This window comes from Ascaphus truei, chromosome 2 (genome assembly GCF_040206685.1).
Source record: "Ascaphus truei isolate aAscTru1 chromosome 2, aAscTru1.hap1, whole genome shotgun sequence".
Classification (NCBI taxonomy): domain Eukaryota; kingdom Metazoa; phylum Chordata; class Amphibia; order Anura; family Ascaphidae; genus Ascaphus; species Ascaphus truei.
In genome coordinates, this window is record NC_134484.1 from 374,383,550 (window position 1) to 374,397,851 (window position 14,302).

The window sequence follows — 14,302 nt, forward strand, 5'->3', positions numbered from 1 at the left end:
TAACGGGGAAAAAGTGGCACACAATGGTAAAACGAAAAGAGCTATGAAGGAGTTCCTGAAGAGTGCACAACTACCAAGACTGAGTGGTTCGGAGAGGGATACATTAGGGGCTAGTTTTACGATAGAGGAACTTACCCAGGTTATTCAGGATCTGAAACCATCAAAAGCACCTGGCCCTGACTGGTTCTCAAACCTTTATTATAAAACCTATATTAAGCTCCAGGGGCCTCATCTCCTCAGAATGTTTAATGCGGTGTTAGAAGGCGCCGCGTTCCCGGAACAGATGCTCCAAGCGTCCATCTCAGTAATATATAAGCCTGGGAAAGACCCATTAGATTGTGCAAGCTACAGGCCCATTTCACTAATTAACAGCGATATAAAAATTAACGCCAAATTACTGGCCAACAGATTAAGTCATATCCTGCCCAGACTCATATACCCAGATCAAGTTGGGTTCATTAAGGGTCGACAAGCCGCAGATAATACACGACGGATTATTGATCTGATAGATATAGCCAATACACGTAAAATTCCAGTTATGGTGTTGAGTCTGGATGCTGAAAAAGCCTTTGACAGGATTGACTGGCCTTACCTGAGGGCCACGCTTGGAGGGTTTGGGGACCAGGTGATTAATGCGATCCTGTCACTGTATAGGGGTCCGGCGGCTAAAGTAATACACCAAGGATTTACGTCAGACCTCTTCAAAATTAGAAGTGGCACTCGACAGGGGGTGCCCGTTATCCCCCCTCCTATTTGCATTGTGCATGGAGCCCTTGGCGGCCCAAATCAGAAATAAGGGGGGAATTGAGGGGGGAATTGATGTGGGGGGAATTGAGACCGGCACGCAAACACACAAAGTAGCGCTCTACGCAGATGATGTGTTGCTGACGATCTCGAGGCCTCTCACCTCCCTACTGAACCTCTTCAACTTGCTGGGGAAATTCCAAGACATCTCAGGCTTTAGGATCAACCAATCCAAGTCTGAAGCTCTGAATATAAGCCTCCCGAAAGAGACAGAAAAATTGATACAGATCAATTTTAATTGGCAGAAAACAGGAGTGAAATACTTAGGAGTGCTCATTCCCAAAGATTACAACGGTATATAAATCGAGCAAATTACCCCAAACTGATCCGCACTCTAAAAGAGGACATCAGGAAGTTGGCGACCTTTAAGATATCTTGGATCGGAAGGATCCATAGCATAAAGATGAATCTCCTCCCACGCATCCTCTATTTGTTCCAGACGTTACCGGTGCCACTTAGACTGAAGGACATACTCTCACTTCAGTCTGCCATATCCAAATTTATATGGGAGGGGAAAAAGCCGAGAGTAAAGGGTATGATTCTAAAAAAAAAAACAACATTGTCGGGAGGGCTGGAGGTACCTTGTTTGTTATCCTATTATAAGGCGGCGCAATTATGCCAAATCTCCCAATGGCACACAAGCCCTGATTCGAAGAGATGGGTAGCATTGGAGAGCAAAGCCTGCTCCCCAACGGAGTTGAAGAGCTTGATGTGGTTACCCAAAACAGCTTTAAAGCTGATAAAAAAAAGCCGCTGGCATCGATGGCTAATTCACTGCCTATCTGGGAGGCCAATAAATTTAGGTGCTCTCTTTCATCCAGAGGTTCGCTGATGACCCAGTTATGGGGCAATCCAGATTTTGCCCCAGGTCTGACCAGAAAGGAATTTACAATTTGGAAACAATTAGGCATACATAGACTTCGAGATCTAGAGGGGAGAAAAGACATTAAGCCCTTTGAACAAATTCGTGCTGATAAGAACCTCCCCCTCTCTGAGATTTTCAGATACCTCCAACTGCGAGCATTTTATAATAAAATTACCCCTAGACCCCCACTAACCATGTTTGAAAAGCTCTGTCTAGTGGAGACTGATACTAGTGGACTCATATCGCAATTGTACAGAGAAGTGATCGGTTCAGGGGGAAAGGTAGATCAAAAACTGAAATACATGGACCAATGGGAGAAAGATTTAGGGGAAGTATTAGATGAAGAGGAATGGGATAAGATAGTAACGGCGTCTGCCAAGAGTTCTATATGTACGACATTGAGGGAGAACGCATATAAAGTGTTAATGCGCTGGTACCACACTCCCATGAAATTATCTAAATTTGTACCAGGGTACTCCCCACTGTGCCCCAGACAGTGTGGAGCAACGGCTGACCTGTTACATATGCTGTGGTCCTGCCCGCGAGTTAGTCCGCTATGGCGAGAGATTAATGATTGGCTTCAAAATCCCCTTGGACCCGTGGCGGTTCCTCCTGAACCGACCGACACAGGGTCTGAATAAAGCAAGTAATAAATTGGTTGCTTATTTCGCAACAGCCACGCGGTGCGAGATCGCAGCATTATGGAAACAGACCGAAATTCCATCAATTCCCAAGATTCAGAACAGAATTTGGTTTGTATGCCAGGTGGAAAAATTAACGAGTTTAGTTAATGACACTGGCAAAATTTTCCTAAAAACCTGGACGCCTTGGTTGGCCCAGATGGACATCCCGGGAGTGGAGAAAGATACCATCTTGCTTTGATAGGTGCAGATGCGTTCTCCCTTGATGGTGGTCCGAGGTGGGTGCTCTTAGATGAATGTATGACTTGGGACACCCTTTGTGAATAGCCAGTACGGGCGACTAGTAACCCCCCCCCCCCCCCGGTGAGACGGTCCGGACAGGACCAAAATTAGGGAGTCGTTAGGTGTCGTAAAATAACACTTACGGAGTGACCTGGAGGGAGATGGACCCGCGCCACACCCCTTCCCCCCCTTCCTTCTTGTCTCCCCTTTCTCCCTTCCAGTTTTATTGAATATGTGTTTTTTTTTTTTTTTTGGAAGAAAATGTTTTGGTAAAAATACTTCAGTGGTTATATCTGTATATGTATACTTTTGAAAAACACGATAAAATCAAAGTTATAAAAAAAAAAATCCCGAATTTTTGTGATTCACACCGCTTTTATGATATGACGACTCAGAATACCAAACGAAAAAAAAAATATCAAATAACTAAATCTATATTCTGTAATATATTGTAGATGATAAACACACAGATACACAAGCTATAAGAACCCCCCCAAAAAAATAATAATAATTATATATTATTAGGAAAAATGTGTATTACTGGGAAGTTTCAGGATATTGCTAGTCTGTGTGTCCGATACAGATAGAGATAGAGACAGACAGAAGATGTAGATACACACACACACACACACACACACACACACACACTGGGATCCCTGTTCCTTGAGCAGAATACTTGCCTGAACTTAAATGCAATAAGATCAATTGCAATCTGGACCCATTTTTCTATCAATGTCTGAAAAAATTTGGGTGGAAAAACAATTCCCATTGGACCCAGCTTGTTCCTGCTCAGATAATTCATTCACATTCTCCATTCTTGGATTGTACAATTGCTCAGACCACAAGAACATTTAGTTCTGCTCATCTCAAAATCTTGGCCACTTCTTTGGCTGCTTCTACACACTCCAATGAAACTGAATACATCTACCAGAACAGCGCAGTCCTTCAACAACTTTTGTTTGGATGTTACAGATTCAATCGACCCTTGAAGCCTTGAAAAACATATCCTCATCGTACGTGACAACAGGCTGATGTGATCACTGGTCTGTAGGCCATGCTGATCACAGAAAATACATTATTCAACAGGCTTTCCAATCTCTTATCCATCAACCTCTGGTCAATCTTACAATTGCTGCATCCAGTTTGGGAGGATGCTCACGGATTATAATCCTCTTCCATTAAAAAATGATATATCATCTGGATTATCTTGAGTGTACATATTTCGCAAACATTTTCATTTATTGATTGCATCTATGTTGAAATAGAAAGGCTCTCACTTAAATTCGCCTTCATCCGACGACTATTGTTCCCCTACATCTGAGGCATATGTTTTGCCTTCCGTCTGAAAAGTATGTTTCAATCTCTGGAAATTTGTCTTCTATAGGTCTTTTTGCTGTTAACCATAAAAGCTTTGTTTTTTGCAGCTGCAAAAGTCTCTATCATAAAAAAACTTTAAAAAGTCATTTTCTAGTGCCACTTTTCTGATACATACTTGGCACTAGGGCAGTGGTGTTTTTTTTTTTAACCTTTTTTAAGTTAAGGCAGGGGAGCGCAATCTTTTTCCCGTGCCCCACTGCTGGTTTTCCCCCTCTTACCTTGATTCAGACGTCCTGGCGTCATGATGTCACGTTGTCATGGCAATGTGACGTCACATGAACCTGCGGTGTCATTTGATGCCGCATTGCCATGGTGACGCGTCACCAGGAGCGTCTGAATCAAGGTAAGTAAGGTTTACAGAGGCCCTGCAGCCCTCCCCCCGGCATTAATATAAATGTCTTCGGGAAGAGCGCGGGGCCTCTGTAAACCCCGCCCCCCCCCGCAGCGAGTCTCGCGCCCCCCACTTTGCGCACCGCTGAGTTAAGGAACCCTGTCATTATATTGTGAGATTCTGAGGAACCACAACCCTCTTTAATAGCACGTCTGAGATCAGATGCATTATAAGAAACCTCAACCCTCTCTAATAGCGTGTCTGAGATTAGATGCATTGTAAATTCTGTATTTGGTACAATTTTCAAATGACAATAACATTACAGGGAACCTTAGGGTTCCTAGGAACCCTGGTTGAAAAACACTGCTCTGTTCTAACCACTTCTGCTGATCAGACTTCAGGTCTCCTCCCATAAGTGGAAGCTGAAGGCAAGGCAATCATGAGTGCGATAGAGAACAGAAAAGAACAGGAGAAAAACACTTGTCCCCTATTCTGTCTAACCCCAAGGCTGACATGTGGGTCCAGCAAAGGGGTCTCAGCCAGAAGTGTCCAGCGCCATATCAGAACCGACAACACAAGGTATTCCTGGCAGCCAATTCACGATAAGGAAAATTCCCTTCGCTGGCCACTGCAATGATGTGGGGAGCAAACCTGCTTCCGGAGTCAGAGCCCTGCCTACTACGGTAAACCGATAAACGCTCGCACCTGCGTGCTGATAGTTACCAGACTACTCACACCTTCAGGCAGTCAGGGACAGAAAGGCAGTCTTAGTGCCAGGGTGGGAAGAGGGCCTGCATCCTGTAAATAAGTTCCACACTGCAGTGCACCATGGGGACAGTCTAGAGGCGGCCCAAATCAAATGACAACACAAAGTAAAAATCATCCACTTCCTACCTGATAAAGGACACAGGCAACTGAGGGAATAGGAGAGACGATGTACCTTCATGTACTACTCCTTAATGTACTCAGCTGACCTGTGTCCTAGCGCCAACTGGGAGTAACCTTATATCCCCATGGCATTTAAGGGGTCTTTTTGAGAGAGGGAGGGGGGGGGGTTATTGAGCTGGAGGGAGGGCAGGATGTTTAACGGGTTTGTGGAGCAGGGGGAGGCAGTTTCTCAGGGACAAGACAGCGCGACCCAAACCACAAAAGCCCTTTCTTCAGGCAGAGATGTTACAAATGAAGCTGAAATAGCAGGTCATATTTATACAAGTATTATACAGTATGCTAGTAAGTGCGGAAATACAGATGTAAATGAGTGTGATACGCAAAGTAATAATGAAATGCATATTGGGAAAAAATTAGGGTAAGGGTATGAGGGGTCAGGGCAGAGAGTAGATCATGTAAGGTGTGGAGAGCAGAATCTCCGCGAGGGTGGGAAAAAATATTTAAAAAAATATTTTAAGATTTTTTGTTAGGTGGGGGGTTATGGCCTTTCCAGCTACTCCCCTCCACAGCTGTGTGTGTGACACGCTCACACAGACATACTTCCCCTCTCACACACATTCCCCCCCTACAGTGTGCAGACAAAGTGCAGGAGGGCTCTGACTAGCTCCGCCCCCAGCCCTCACGCAGCCTCTGTCTCCTCACTCACCTCCCCCCGCCCTCCATAGGCTGCGGTCCCAGTCACCGCCACAGCGCAAGGCTCGGCGTTCGCTGTGCTATCAAGCCCCGCCCCCCCCAGTCCGGCCGGTCCCAGTCCCTACCTTGTCGCGCACCTTTCCCCAGCGGTGCGCGACAGGTTTTCAGGGAGGAAGGAGAATTTGACCTCGACATCTGCGACGCCGATTCAGCCAATAAGGGCGAACCAGCTGCGGGAAGTCATGGCCACGCCCCTACAATCCCACAACCACGCCCCCTCCCGTCGCAAATCTTCCCTCTCCCCCCAGACAGCAGATCGCGGTGTAGCGATGTGCACGCGCCACCCCCCGCCGGGCGCGCGTGCCACAGTGAAGACTGGGGACTCAGCCTTAGGCTGCGCTTATAGTGCCTGGCGACTGCGGCGTCGCTTCAAAACAATTATATTGAATCCGTTGCATGCTCTTATAATAAGCGCGACGAAGCGACGTTGCGACCAAAAAGGGAAATTTGATTTTTTGAGAGACAGTCGCCACATGTGACTGTCTCTAAACCAATCACAGAGTGCTGCCCTCCTCAGGGACGTCACTGGCCTTGTCACCAGCGATGTCACTTAAAACTAAAGTTTAACTTTCGCCAGTGGCGACAGCGACGTCATCGGTCGCGTCACCGGCACTATAAACGCGGCCTTACTAAACAGCAGTGACTTAACTTGTCAATCACTGCGGCTGCCTGTCCCAGCATGCCAGATCCAGCTTTGCTGTCGCTGGGGAGCGTTGTTGCCGGTCGCAGCGGTCATTGACAGGTCAGTCATCACTGCGGGGACATTTTAGGCACTCTTAGTTTTTCCATCCCTGAGGATCTGTATGTTGGATATAAATAATTTCCCCCAAATTCGTCAATGTATCAAAAAAGCTTACATAAGTTTATATATTCCCATCTTTCTCTCTCTCTCTCTGTGTTCTGAAATTCCCCTTCATAATTGTAACCTCCATGTCCTTGATATTGTGATTAGAGCTGCAAGTGTTCCACCTCTGGTGTATCTGTTTTATTTTTTTTTGTTTGTTTGTTTTTACAATTTGTGGTGTGGCGATGCATTTTCATTATTTTTCTTATTGTTTCTTCAGTTTCACCTATATAAAAACCACAATTTAGGACATTGTGTGTATGCTGTTATCCGGTATACACGATATGCCTCCTGTCTCTAAACTCCTTGAACGTCTTGTATTTTCTCAACACCTATTCTCTCTTAGACCCTCTACAATCTGGCTTCCGCACTGCTCACTCCACTGAAACAACCCTCACTAAAATAAATAATGACCTCTATGACAGAGGTCATTACACTCTGCTCATATTACTCTACCTCTCTGCAGCCTTTGATACTGTGGACCACCTTCTTCTCCTTCACATTCTCCATACTCTTGGTTTTCGTAACAAAGCTTTATCCTGTATCTCCTCTTACCATCACATCTCTTGGATTTAAATATCACCTCTATGCTGACGACACACATGTAATTTTCAACCCCATACCTTACTCCTGCTGTACTGAGCAAAGTTTCTGATATCATTCTGGGTGGCCCTCCACCGACTTAAACATGTCAAAAACAGAGCTCCGCATATTTCATCCCAAACCTGGCCCTACTACTTTCTTCCACATTACTGTTGGAAGTACTATCATACACCCAGTAGCACAAGCACGCTGCCTAGAGGTCACACTTGACTCCTCTCACATTAAAAAAAAAAAAGTAGCTAAAACCTGTTGTTTTTTGCTCTGCAATATTACAGAGATACGCCCTTTCCTCTGTTACTCGACTGCTAAAACTCTGACTCAGGCCCTCATTCTCTCCCGTCTTGATTACTGTAACCTCCTGCTGTCCGGCCTTCCTGCCTCTCACCTGTCTCCCCTACAATCTATCCTAAATCTGTCTTAGCATCTCCTCTGCTGAAATCCCTCTCCTGGCTTCCTATCAAATCCCATATCACACATTAAATTCTCCTCCTCACTTTTAAAGCTTTACACTTCTGCTCCTCCTTATGCTGCGCTTCTCCGTCCCTCTGCCTTCCCCTTTTCTGACATCACTGGCCTTGTAGCCAGCGACGTCGCCTAAACTTAAATTACAACTATCGCAATGGCGACGGAAACGAGTGACGTCATCCGTCGCGTCGCCGTCAGTATAAGCGCAGGCTTACATCTCAGCCCTATTGACCGCTACCTGCAATTGACCGCTACCTGCGGTCCGTAGGAAGCGGGAGCTGGGGGCGTGGTTTGAGCGGAGGGCTGCAGCGGGGGTCTCCCGGGCTGCAAGAGGGTGCCGCGAGCCCCCAGCCATGCCCTCTGCTGCTCGCTCTCCGTGCTGCTCCCCCCGCCCCCGGTCGGTCCGTTCGTTCGTGTGTCCCCCCCCCCCCGATCGGTCCGTCCTACACACACACACACACCTCCCCCCCCTACTTTTTGGAGGTGGGGGAAGCTCTGACAGTTCCAGCCCCCGACGCCGATAGGCTCACCAGTGCACAACGTGACGTGTCTCAGCTCGGGATCGCAATCCTCTTGCATCCCCTGCCGGCTAACGCGTCACAGCGCGTAGTGAGCCTCGTCAGGAGGCAGCGGGGACAGCCCGGCATGAGCTACAGGGGGCTGGTGGCCCATGCGCACGCGGCCGTCCGCAGCCTTAAACCCTTCTCACTGACTGCCCCACACCTCTGGAATGTCCTTCCCCTCAATACCCGACTAGCACCCGCTCTATCCAGCTTAAAACACATGTATACAGAGAAGTAAATCTCCAATGTAGTGCTCCAAAAGATCCCAGTTTATGCCACACGGGGATAAAGGATTATAAACTCTATAGATATAGATAGGGATTAGTCTGATAATATGAGTAATCTCAATGATAGCTGTACCTCCGGACCAGAGTTATGAGCCTGCATGAGAAGACCCACAGGTGAAGCCCTGCAGCAAAGCCGGACGGTCAGTGTACACCAGCAGCTCTAGACCCAGGTATGTAACAGCAAATGACACAACCTTCATTTGGTAATAAACCAGTACAGAAGGCAAGTTTAAAGTACTGACTGACCCATGTTGCTTGAAGTAGCAAGTAGATTCATCCCAGCGTGCATCCTGTACAAAAATATCCGTAAAAATAAACAAGGTAGCACAAAGCACAGCAAACAAAATGAGAACTGAAGGCAGGATCAAAAACGAAAAAATAAAATAAAAAATGTATTCACACAGTGCCTGTACAAAAATGAAGAAAAACCCTCTGACAGCGGGAAACGTGTCAGAGGTTTTTCTTCGGTTTTTGTACGGATACTGTGTGAATAAATTTTTATTTTTTTTCGTTTTTGATCCTACCTCCAGTTCTCATTTTGTTTGCTGTGCTCAGTGCTACCTTGTTTATTTTTACCACCTTAAAATACACCTGTTAACGAAGCATACGAGTAGCTCCGTGGTTGATACTTTTCACCTCATACATAAACCTTGGCCCGTAGCAGACGCACTTACCAGAATGCCCTTCCACTGTCTCTGTACATCCTTCCTACTTACCAATTAGATTGTAAGCTCTTCGGAGCAGGGACACCTTTTCATAAATGTTACTTTTATGTCTGAAGCACTTCTTCCCATTATGTGTTATTTGGATTATTTATATGATTGTCACGTGTGTTACTGCTGTGAAGCACTATATACATTAATGGCGCTACCTAAATAAAGACATACATACAAGGTTGGATGAGGCACAAGTAAAGGATTTCAGGATTTGATACTCCTGTATGTTTGGCATCATGTCTGTGGTTAAAATGGGAGCGCAGGTCTCACAGCTTTTGCGCTGACAGGGGAATGTGCCTTGATTCTGTGGTCGGTGACAAGAAGCTCCTTATGATTAGTTGACAAAGTTTTGTTTGTCTATTGTACGGGCTAACACCGTATTCCAACCATCCCGTCACTGAATGTGTCTCAGAAAAAAGTCGACAGAGGTTATAAAAGTGGGCATCTGTGGGCCTTTTGCAAGCTCAACGTGAATTTGTCCCGTCACTTACATAAAGTCTAAGGCCTCGTCCAGGGTGGCGCTGAGCAGGCGTGCGCGCTCACGGTCGCCACGATGAGACACATTGCGACAATGTGTGTGGCCAGCGTGAGCGCGCGGCGCTTGCGGTTACTTACCTATATAGATATATGTAAGTCCCTGCTCGTACACACACGCTCACCCGTGCTCGGATAAACAAAAAAAATTATACTTTCCTGTGCGCTCAACTACCCGCAATGGCCAGGCCTTCCCCCCGCGCGTGTGTACAAGCAGGACACACGGCGCTCATGCTTAGAGCGCTCTCGAAGCATGAGTGCGCTCAGCGCCAGCGGGGACTAAGCCTTAGGCTACGTCCATAGAGGATCAGGAGCGATTCCATGACTGGCAGGCGAGCCAGCGTGCGCAATCGGGGGGGCGGGGGTAGGCGGGGCAGTGACGTCGCCAGGCCAATAGCCCGCGAAGCGCCGACGTCAACGTCACGGCGTTGAGACGCTGCTTCGTGCTGATTGGGTGTTTTCAGAAGACAGCACGCTAAGAAACAGGCTCTGCTGTCGGCTGAAAATCCCAGCGCCTCAGCACGCCTCGGGACGCTCGCAGGAGCCCCCTCTAAAGACATCATTGAGGATGACGAGACTCCTCGCGGCTCCCCCCTCTCTGGACGTAGCCTTATACTCATTTCTGCCCATGTGTGGGCTGATGAGAGCTCTGATGCCCATCTCCCATTGGTTGCAGTTCAGAACCGTCAACGAATTACAACACCTTAAAGACCCCACATTGACAGAGGTCATAAAGTATACAGTATTTGTGCGCCAATTGTTCAAAGGTTTGCACTTGCCGTGCAACCCCAAACATAGTCCAAAGCAAAACTCCCCTTCAATACAGTGAGAAGTGAGTCAACAGTTAATGATCTAATGAGTGAAAGTCTATACAGTGGTAACTGCGCATCACCACACTTCATGTTCCCACCCAACTCTGCACCTAGAGCACCACCCAGACACTGACCTAGTGCAGGGGGAGGAGGGATGTGAGGGATCACCAACACATATCTGTGCTGCATAGGGCAGCTCCAGGGAGTGGGCTTTTCTTTCTTTTGCTAATGGGGAGGGGCAGGAACAGCTTCAATGCGTGAGATCAATTGTCCAAGGCTTTGCACACAGTGTATTTTAGTTTGGTTTATATCTGTTCATTTCCAAAAACACTACACTGCGTGGTGTGCCAGCCTCCTATCATTTTGCTGACACCCCCAGGGTTAAAAGAATAAAAGCTCGATGCAGAGCACACAATGATACATCCACTGAAGGGGGTTAATGCCGCAACTGTGGGGGGATACCGGGCCCTCTCTCACCGTCACCTGGCAAGGGTTAAATAACACGAAAGTGGTCAGCTCACACAATGCGCCTCCCTGTCGCGATCTCATTAGCAGTACACTCATGGTGACCCCACTTACAAAATGGTCCCCGCAGCCGTTGTCCGGGCACAGCACGTAAAAGGACACCCCGGGATCGGCGTAGAAATCCATCCTCCGCTCGGTCTCCTCGGTGGCGATGAGGTCGAAAGGGGTGTTAGAGCACCACTTGTCCGCGACGTCCGCCAGCTGCTGGAAATCCATCCTCCGTCTCTCCCCCGCCGCCGCCGCCCCTTATCTCCTGGCGCTTTGGATCCCTGAGATGACCAGCGGGTGCTTGGACAGCTCACCACCACTGCCACTGCCGCCGCCGCCGCCCGATTCCCCCCCAGTGATCGCCTATGCATGCATTGTTTACATGCTGCTCATGGAGGGAGGGAGGGAAGGCCGCAGCTAGGGAGGCGGTGCTGGGTTATTATATTGTTTGCCTCACTGGCCGCCCGAGAGACAGCTGCGGGTAGCTGCTGCTGTGACGCAGCCAATGCAGCTCGGTGACGTCACAATGGGCCCTGCCTTGTTGTGTCGCGGAACGTTCGGTTAAGTTCTGGCCGCAAGAGGCTGACACCAATGCTGGGTTGTCAGTCCCCCTGACGTCACGAAGGCGGTGCCCAACCAGGGCCTCCGCTGAGAGGATGGAACCCTGGGAAGTAATTGTTCTCCCCTCTCTCCAGCATCTGCCTACCTGTTCCGTCCGCTCACAGTGACCGGGTCACATGTTCTGTTCATCTGCAGGGTGTCTGCTGTGCTGATCATTTTGTTTTTTAGTCAGTGCACCTCCAAAAGAAGGGTTAACAGCTAGCACATTTCTGCAATGCTCAGCCTGGGCAGCTTTATATGCGCATATCTTGGAGATACACCGGTGAAAATGTGATCTGTGATACTTTATTTAAAGGAAAGCATACTTTTTGTGGTTTTAATAAGCGTCTTATGCTACAGTTATTCTTCATTTGTGACTGTCACATGTAAACGTGGACGTTTGGATGCTTGTAATTTCTACTAACAAAATATAAGTGGAGTAGCTACACCCAGGAAATATGAAAGCATTTTTTAAGCATATCATATGTATAAAACAGCAGCCCCCCCCCCCCCCCCTCCCTAACTACTTGAGTTTTACAGAAAGGATTTAAAATCCTTTATTGGTACATACAGTACATCATTTTTTTTGTGTGTGGCTATAATACCAAAAGCGTTTAAAACATTTGTAAAACATAACACACAGTAGTATAACATTACTCCTACTGAACTGCAGTTATGCCTCTGCACACAGAAGGGAAGTCTCAAATCTGGCTTCTCATGTTCCATTGCTGACTTCAATGCTGTGAACTAAGATCACACTTCTACCCAGCCTCCATACTTTATGGTCTGGTCATGGATATGTCCCAGGAGATCTAGGTGGGCACTAAGCAGTTGTAGCCATGTATCCTCTTGGCTCCCTACCTAACACATAAGCTCTGGTACCAGCGCAGGCAGTGTTAGGGTTAAATCTATGCCTGTGTTGCTGCAGCAGCAGTAAACAACTCCCATGAGTCATAGGGGTTGGGCCTAAGGCCTGTGTACTGCCCTATCTGGCTCAGACCTAGGAACCTCCCTCTGGGTACAAAAGGGACTGCAGATCCAAATTTAGTTGTTGTTGGAAGTGCGGAGCCAGGGCTCTGGTCACCTTCCTTCCCCTCCCTCAGGGGAGTGGGACAACTACCCCATACTCCACCAGGGAGCAAGGGAGCTAAGGTTAGACCTTTGGGGCCTCAAGCCCTGTGGGTTGACTCCAGAGACCAAAGAGTGTACGTGTTGGTATAATGCTGTGTTGTTGAAGAATAAAGAGCAATCCTTTGTTTTATACTCCTGCCTGAGGCTGCAGTTTCTTCGGGGAGAAGAGTGAGTGTTTTCCACAAGGGACTGCACCTATCCCTATAGGCCCTGTGGGAATGGAGGTGCTGCAACACCGAGTGAAGAGCTGGGAAGATCACTAAAGCCTGTCCTGTTAGTCCCCAACTAACACTGGCAGACACTCCGTATCCAGTATGGTGAGCAGCACAACACCAGGTAATAGTGAAATTTCCCAGAGGGTGGGGGAACACCTGTTACACAGACAGTTACACAAGGGCCAGTATGGGTACTGAGCTGCTAATGGCTTCTCCTATAATTTCTGACTACCCCCATTGGTACCCACCTAACCACACCTATTAACTATAATGTAATTTTCTCCTGTGGGGAGACCTTCCACTGAATTTGTGTTTATTTTTAATTTCATATAGCACTTCTCTCCCAATGGGACTGAACGTGGTTCACAATTACAGTATAGTACATGGTACGCTGCTCAGATAAGCTTACAATCTTTGTTTTTGGTGTCTGAGGCATAGGGAGAAAACACCAGGAATTGAACCAGGCTCCTCCTGGTTCAAACTCTGTGTCGATGATTACAGTCAGTGTCTTTACTCACTGAACCACTCCTTCTCTCCTCAGGCTGCGTCCATGCAGCCTTCGACCGTGCGGAGGCGTGCACACGCGTGATGTCACCCGCGTGAAGCGGGAGCGTTTCGTGGCAAAGGTAGAAGCGCAGTGGGGGGTGTGTCTGTGACATCATTGACCTGGTTCACCCTCTTTGCGCAAACCGCTCACGTGACCTACCCGTCGCGCCGAGGAATCAGATTGAACTGATTCCTCGCGCTCCCCCTCCTGCTATCGCGCGTGCGGTCTACGGGTGCGATCATTGCCTTAAGGCAATGTGATCACGCACGCTTCAGCGCGGTCTTCACCAGCATGGACGCAGGCTCACTGAGGATGGGAGGCTTTAGATTCACCATTGGAAACCCGAATAAAATTGGTTTCTCCCAGAGGCAAAGGTCACTGCTTCTATAATACGTGCAAAAGACATGTTACACAGAAAATAGTTGCATTTGCTTTGAAGTGGTGCTAGCATACTGGTCATCATTCGAAAGTTTTTTTTCATGGAGGTTTTGTAGAAGAATGTAGGGTATCTCATCTTCCATTGACTTGCAT

General features: G+C 47.7%; 1 protein-coding gene across 1 annotated transcript in view; it reads right to left on the minus strand.

Moving 5' to 3' along the window:
• Positions 1–11,900, minus strand: part of MTURN (maturin, neural progenitor differentiation regulator homolog) — a 31,261-nt gene extending 19,361 nt beyond the window's left edge. The window contains exon 1 of the mRNA XM_075587071.1: positions 11,345–11,900. Coding sequence (XP_075443186.1) covers positions 11,345–11,506 — 162 coding nt within the window. The 5' untranslated portion in view covers positions 11,507–11,900. The remainder of the gene's footprint in view (positions 1–11,344) is intronic.
• Positions 11,901–14,302: the final 2,402 nt, after the last annotated feature.